The sequence below is a fragment of the Eutrigla gurnardus genome, assembly GCF_963514095.1.
Source record: "Eutrigla gurnardus genome assembly, chromosome: 8".
Lineage (NCBI taxonomy): Eukaryota > Metazoa > Chordata > Actinopteri > Perciformes > Triglidae > Eutrigla > Eutrigla gurnardus.
The window spans coordinates 19,425,061-19,432,916 of record NC_139922.1 but is presented as its reverse complement, the minus strand read 5'-3'; the positions used below and the strand labels follow the sequence as shown (position 1 = coordinate 19,432,916).

Genomic DNA, 7,856 nt, shown 5'->3' with positions numbered 1-7,856 from the left:
CCTATATAGCACTCTGATCGTAGCACTGTTGCTCTTGAACTACTAGTTTACTCAGATGAGGACCTAACTCTTGTTCTATTTTTAGCTCTTACTTTATCGGCAATGATTCGTTGTGGTTTCCTTGTTTCCTTCTTTTGACAAATGTACTTATTGTAAGTCGCTTTGGACAAAAGCGTCTGCTAAATGACCTAAATGTAAATGTAAATATAGAAAATTCACAAGAATACACGACAGGTGGAGTTGTTAATCTAATTTTATCAGTAGTTTTGCATTACATCTTAAATGATATCTTTAATTTTGCTGTGATGCATTAAAAACTGTAATTATGTATATTTAAAGAGTTAAACCGAATTAAAACATCTTTTAAAACAGTTCATTGATATAATTTCACTCACTTGGTTTTATTTGCAATTTTACAACACCAACATTTAAAAGGGCTAACTCGGTCAGATGATTATATTTACAGTTTATTGTCCAGTAATGAAGAGAAAATTAACTGTGGAGGTGCTACTCTTGCTCAGGGGCACAGTCAAAGTTCAAACACTGTCTGAATCTAACCGTCATCCCTCCATCAGAGGTAGTAGTCTTCCTCCTCGATGTCTCCATGTGTGTCCTGGAAGCCGAGTGCCTGGATGTCGTGGGTGATGTCAGTAATGCGTCGGTTGAATTCCTGAGATCCTGAGGCCAGAGAACAGTTATCATACCTGCTGGGGGGAGAAAACAAAACAGATGATCTAAATGTTACTTCAGCTCCCTGACTTCCTGCTTTCTCAAATGTCCAGCTGAGAATGACGTGCTTTTACAGGAAAGTTAAATGTATTTTGTGTATTTTGTAAAGTTGGACCATGTAGACTCATTTTTTTCAATCAAAGTAATAGAAACCATGATCAAAATCTATCCTTACTGTACAATAACTGTATTGAACATAACGCCCCCCCCCCCCCCCCCCCCCCCACACACACACACACACACACAAAAACTGAACCAAAAGCTTACGTCAAACACAAAAATATCAGAAAATGTCCATCGTCTCTTAAAAGGGTTTTAATTCAATTCATATATACATTTTAAGAGTTTGATACGTTTTTCTATAAAATTGGTAACGGATAGAAGATGCTACTTGGAGAGCACACAATACCAACTACTCAAAAGCACAACATGCTGACAGTCAAAGGGAATAAATATTGAAATTACTACTTTGATTTAAACTAATTTAAATGTAAAAACAGTTTATCCTTGATTCAAACTTCAAACAAAGAGAAATGACGCACATGTCATGAGTGAGAAAAAAGTATCAAACAAAGCCTTTTGAGACATCAAGACAATCACACCCCTCCCGGCCTACATACCCTCTCATGGCTGTAGCCGACATGTTGCTCATGCTGCGTTTGATGCGTCCAAAACTGTCAGTTAAAATGCCGCCCTCTCGGATCCCAATGCTCTCCAGGAAACTCTCAAATACCCCAACGTCCTTGTCTGGGATGAACGGACGCATGCCTGGGAAACAAACATAACGATTCAGGTATTTCTGGGTAAAAATGATGCTTGTTGAGCAGCATTGTGTTTGGGTTGTATCCTCTTTATTACAATGAGAAAGCAAACATTTTTAGGGCATGATATTAATAAAAAGAAGATTGAAAAGTGAAATCATTACAAAATTACCAATATTTTTTACAAAATATGACCAGAGGGTTCAAAACATAATGGTCTTTTGATTTATAATTAATTTATATGCTGTTGCTACACTTGGACTTGTGTCTAATATATTAATTGCATTAAGTTCAATTTGGGGATATCTGTATTTTATTTATTAATTGTACAACAATAAAACCATCTCTTTTGCAAGAGTTTTATGAATATTTTGAGTATTTGTGTTTTGTCTTAAAGCTACAGTTGGTAACTTTAATAAAACAACATTATACTGACAGAAGTACAAGATAATCTGTGGTGAAAATAACACAATTATTGCACCTCATGGTATATTTGCAAGGTTCCAGCGAACCTGAAAAACAAAGTCAACAATCAAACTGTCTATTACTGCACACAAGACTTCTATACAGTAGTAGTCCCGCTGATGTCCATGAGAGAGAATGTAAGTTTGAGGCACTTCAGCCTCGGCTTCACTTCTCACATCCTGACGGTGCCACCTGCTCTTTCCTTTGCAACATGACCATAACATTTGAAATAGTAGGTTGTGGTTTGTAGCAGTTTCAGTGTGTGTGAGCATCTCGGGCTCTCTCTCTCTCTCTCTCTCTCTCTCTCTCTCTCTCTCTCTCTCTCTCTCTCTCTCCCAGTCTGTCTCTATGTCTCTCACCCATCAACAGGAACTTGCGGTTGTCTCCGTACAGTTGCAGCAGCTCGGAGCAGAAGTGATCGATGTTTGATCCCAGTCTGTATTCTCTCAGCAACACAGCAAAGTGCTGCAGCTCCACCGGAATCAGTTTGTTACGTAGCTACACACACACACACACACACGTATGAATATGGGAATACAATTAGCATAATCAATTCACAAATATATAATTGAACGTTGGACATTTTATTAGAAATGTCAATGGTATATATTCCTGTTTTAGATACAGTCACACAGCAAGATATTGCTCTTCAAATTGTTATTGCTGACTTGTGTATTTGGAGTAAAGTTGCATTGATCTTGCTGGCTCATATTGAGAATTCAATACATATTGAGGCTTGTGGGGGCAGATGACTAAGAGGCTGTTGTTTTTCCTTTCATTAAACACACTTCTCCTGCAGGCGACATACGGCACCTTATGTATAAATTGGAAACAGGAGAGTCTTACCATCTGATGGAGATCAGAAAAACAGTACTGTCATATTCTCCGTGTTTGATTGTTGGATTTTGAAGTCTTGTGTGCATAACATTCAAAATGTATACATTTGAAAAAAAATCTATTAATCTTTGTATAAGCTATATAATGTTGTTGTGGAACACTTGCAACTGAAGCCATGTGCACGCATGCGCACACACACACACACACACACACACACACACACACACACACACACACACACACACACACTCACAGTGATCATGTACTCCTGCATCAGCAACAGGGCGGGGTTGCTGTCTCCTCCGTCACTAGCTGAAGCGAGACTACGATGGGAATCCTGCAGCGAGAGAGATGAACTCTCACTGTACGTCTCACTGTAGTAGAGGTCAAAGGCATCCTGGGAACCATCGCTGAGAGAGAGAGAGAGAGAGAGAGAGAGAGAGAGAGAGAGAGAGAGAGAGACTATATCACATCTTGGACACAATAACACCTAATATTGACAGAATGATAAATTGACAGTGATCAATTAGTTCAGATTTACTGTGACAGCTACATTAGCCTAAAAACACATGTTATTCTTCAAGGCAAATGTTCATCTTTTCATTGTCTCTGGACGAGCAATCATAGACTCAAACAGTCCTCTGGGCTTCTATTGGCAAGTTGCACATACTTTCTTCCAGTTCACTTCTAACTTTACACCTGTGTAACTACATGGCATTGTAAATCGACAACACTGGCCAGCTAGCTTAAATACCACCACCTGTACCATGTTTACTAAAACGTTTTGTCCATTTTCAATAAAAGTTACAGAATGTACCTACCGGTATAAATGTTTTTCAAGGTTAGTTAAAACTCACCTCGTCGTTAAAATCCTGGTTCTAGCTCAAATTCAGTTCTTGTACGAAACTATTTTCCCAGGCATAATAACGTTCAACCCGACGGCTCTGTTGTGACAGCTCAGAGGGCGGGGCCAAATTATAAGTGAGACCGGTGATTGGCTGAAATGTATGACTTTAAATTTCTCCCAGTACATCTTCCTCATATTCACACGGGGTCATGTTGTGAAGTTGTTCTCTGACCAGTTTCTTCTTCTCTACATTGAATTGCGGATCGTAAATCAACGTTGAGCGTATCTCATACAAGCTTGTTTATCTCACCGCTTCCTGGTTACAATGCCCAATCAGAGCCAGCCAGAGAACTTTTGACCAATGGGATGCACCCAAGGGAACACGTGCTCCTTGTGCCGCGAAAGTCTGCTTGTTATTAAGATAGGCGCATGGCGAAATGAGACTCTCTTGGACATGCTATAGAGTGCCGAAGCGGAAGCAGGAAGTAACGGCGCCATGGGTCCTTTCGGAGCGAAAAAAATGAATGGTGTTCAATGGACGGAAAATAATTATTATCTGATCCCCCGGTCGTTATGCCTTGGATTACACAAATGTTGTTTATAGGCTTAAATTATAATTTTCCATGTCAAGAGTTTGACCGTTTATTGTGCAATTCTTCAGTTAAAATTCATTGAGAAAACACAATGATAAAGACTACATGTTGTGTCGCGTATGTGACGTCACGTCATCGCCCTTTTCCCTCCCCATCGGCGAAGTTGAGGCTCTCCACATGACCCGACTTATAGTGGTTCTCCCCCCTTTCGATACTTTTATTCTGCCCTTGGAAAAAAGCGGTGAAGTGGAGCAGAGAAACAGCCATCTCGGCGGACTTCGGACTCGGCGGGTGGTGACGTATATCATTCGCGACGAGAACAGCGAGGAGCTGTAGTTCACAAAGCGGCTCACACAAAACCTAACTTTATCAAAACTCTTCGCGCTTAATTGTCGTCTTCTTTGCGTGAAAAATTTTCTTTAAATATCACAAAGAACATATGTGAAATCCATGGCACAATTCAAACGGGACCAGAAAATAATTTGTATCTACCCATTGAATCGCATTGATATTTTTTTGCTTTTGAGGACCCATGTCCCGGAAATGGAGGGGCGGGACTTCACCACTCTATTACCCGGTAGCTCCACCCGGACCACTTCCGTAAACTGGAAGCAGTCGAATATAAATAACAAGTGCACCCAGAACCTGCTTCTAGCTCTGGATGTAGACGTGATTTGATACCAATGCGCGAATTTGAATAGCTTTTATTAGAGTAATACAGTAATTTTAGATAAAATAAGCAACAAGGGGATTTTCACAAGGTTAAATTACACAGACTCAGCGATTTTACGGTCTCGTAGAGTCTTTACACACCGTTTCAACATAAATGGCAGTGAACGGAGGTTAAAACAGGTAGACTGAGCATTCTGTGTTTGGACCATCAAACCCATAACATCAGAAGAGCAGTTGTTAATAAGTTAATTTAAGTACGTTTTTAAGGCTGTCTGCTCAGACTGTCTATTAGAAAAGAAATGTCCATATATTAGGATATCTTTGAGAATTGATAAGACACTGTATTTATCTGGAAGCATTAAGTGTTGCAGCTTCAGTCAGGACCACATGTTACTCACTATGAGCTGCAGCAGCTAAACTCTGGATCATAACTGTAGGACATGTCCGTCAGACAGCTGTCACCTGCACAGAGACAGAGGGACAGAGGAGTAAGTGTATACTTTACTATTCACACCATCTAAGATCATGAATTATGAGACCGACAGGCTGTGTTCCAAATCGCATACTAACCTTCTCTAGTATGATGTCAAATTGAAAATGTAGTGCGTTTACACGGCATATGGATGTGGTTGTATACATTAGCATGAAGATGAGATGTGAGCTTACTGCACATACACAACTGCCCCACGATGCATTTCATTTGCTGCTGTATGTCCCTTTATTAAGCTTTGATATTTTATCAGATGAGAAAGTAACAAGTTATTTCGTTTTCCAATATTCCAATATGATATATTCCAATATATTTATCCAAATAAGGCCTGTTTGGAGATATCAGTATTGCGATTTCGAATACAGCCGCTTTGTTAGCATCCATGTCGATGCTCATTACAACTAAATGCAAACAACACACTCATGATTTCATGTAATTTTCCTAGGGCTTTTCTGGTATTGGTAAACCTTGGTAAATTGGTAAGAACAAGGGGGTTTCCTGACTTGCTGATGTGTGGATATTATACATAAATAGGTAATATGGGTGTTCTTATGTGTGTCCTACGCTGACAAGTACGTATCAGAATCTGTAAGCGAACATGACCAAAAACAGCTGGAACTTATCTAAACCACATGAAGTTGATATGTGTAGCAATTATTTAATTAGATTGTATGAATGCACATAAAAAGAAAAAAATAAGAGCTCATTATGTGTCACTCACTCCTCTCCAGCCAATAGCGGTCCGGCATGGAGTGGTGAAACCCCGCTCTGTCGACACACTCGATGGTCTGATGGCCATAAATGATCTGGAACATCTGACAGATCAGAGAACAGTACTCCTCTGCAGCTTCCTACACACACACACACACACACACACACACACACACACACACACACACACACACACACACACACACACACAGTAATATAAGTAGTAGGATTTGAACTAGAAGCCAATGAAAGCCTAGCCAGTGTGTTGTTGTCTAGTCTGGGAGCTTCATCTGAGCCAGTAAAACAATGACAGACCAATGATGCCAATCCAAACACACTACCGCATGACAGTGACTGAGGATCACCACACGCACAATGACAAAGCTACTCTGTTGCAAATGTGATGTAATGATTCATGTTATGCAACAACACTGAGTCTCATAGTGTGTGTATTGGTTGATCCAACATGTTAGTCCAGATTGAATATCTCTGTATCTCAGCCAGTATTGGATGGATGGCTTATGCAATGTGGATGAGTCGTAGTGACTTTGTTGATCCCGACAACAAACAGGTCAAACTTTCTATTAGTCAGCCATCCTTCTATTGTCTGTACTTTGAGTTAAAAGTAATATTTCTACATGTTTGTTAGCTTTTTTTCTTTAGAAGATCGATATCAATCTCATGCCTGTGCTTTAGGTATGCAGCTGGAGTCTGGGTGTGGAATAAAAGTAATGAAGTCAAGTATGGTCTTAGACACTTTCAGGAGATCACGTGACCTACCCTGTTCTCCACAGCCAGGATGACCAGGTTGCAGTAGGCGTCAGGGCAGGGTGTCGGCTCCAGTGGGTTGTGGTTCCTCCGCTCCCAGCTGCCGTAGCTCTTCCCCCGTTCCCAGCTTCCCGTGCAGGCTTGCCGCCGCTCCCAGCTCCCCCCGCTGCCGCCACCACCTCCTCCCCTCCTCTCCCAGCTTCCACCACCTCCTCCCCCATGCCTCTTCTCCCAGCTCCCTCCACCACCTACTCCCACCCCCCAGCTCCCACTTGTCGGTCTAGCTCTGCGGTTCTCCCAGCTCCCTCCTGTTTTGCGTGTCTGTGGCCTCCTTTCCCAGCTCCCTCCCACTCTCTTCCTCTCTAAACTCCCTCCTCCTCCTCTCTCGCCTCCTCCTCCTCCTCCTCCTCCTCCTCCTCTCTCGCCTCCTCCTCCTCCTCCTCCACCTCCTCTTTCCACATTCTGGTTTTTGTCTTGGTTACACCTGGACAGCGACGGCCTCCAGTCGACTCCGCAGATGGTGTGCCGGCGTTCCATTGTGCCCCCTGCAGGCCGGGGGTCAGCGTTGCAGCTCATGGTTTGACGTCGGCCATCTACGCCCGTTGGCTTTTTCCTATCCAGGCTGTCGTCCCCAGCAACCACTGTATCCACGTTCAGACCTGTGGGATGAGGGTTTAACAGGGTTGTACACTGTCTGTCTGTTGATCCACCCTACTAAATTTCACAAAACAAAAACAAATAGGTAAAAAAAAAAAAAAAATCCTGGCATGTTACCGGCCAATGACATTATTTTGTTGGGTTACAGATTACATTACAAATGTCCGCTGTGCTGGAGACAAAATGCTGCTTAGTCTCATCAGAGTTTAGAGCAATCATGTTCTGTCCTGTTCAGTATTTGTATTATATATATATATATAATATTTGTATTAGTATTTGGGGAACTCAAATCCAATTTTTACTGTAAAAAAATGAATAATAGTGAT

General features: G+C 41.5%; 1 protein-coding gene across 4 annotated transcripts in view; it reads right to left on the bottom strand.

Annotated features, from left to right (window-relative positions):
- Window positions 1–217: 217 nt before the first annotated feature.
- ccm2l (CCM2 like scaffold protein) overlaps window positions 218–7,856 on the bottom strand; it is a 9,562-nt gene continuing 1,923 nt past the window's right edge. For 3 of the 4 annotated variants that reach the window (XM_084016318.1, XM_084016320.1, XM_084016321.1), the window contains 7 exons: window positions 6,886–7,532; window positions 6,116–6,245; window positions 5,303–5,366; window positions 3,046–3,202; window positions 2,315–2,453; window positions 1,350–1,497; window positions 218–707 (listed from right to left, as the gene is read on the bottom strand). In XM_084016318.1, coding sequence (XP_083872444.1) covers window positions 572–707; window positions 1,350–1,497; window positions 2,315–2,453; window positions 3,046–3,202; window positions 5,303–5,366; window positions 6,116–6,245; window positions 6,886–7,532 — 1,421 coding nt within the window. In that variant the 3' untranslated portion in view covers window positions 218–571. The remainder of the gene's footprint in view (window positions 708–1,349; window positions 1,498–2,314; window positions 2,454–3,045; window positions 3,203–5,302; window positions 5,367–6,115; window positions 6,246–6,885; window positions 7,533–7,856) is intronic. The other variant, XM_084016319.1, reaches the window with a different exon arrangement.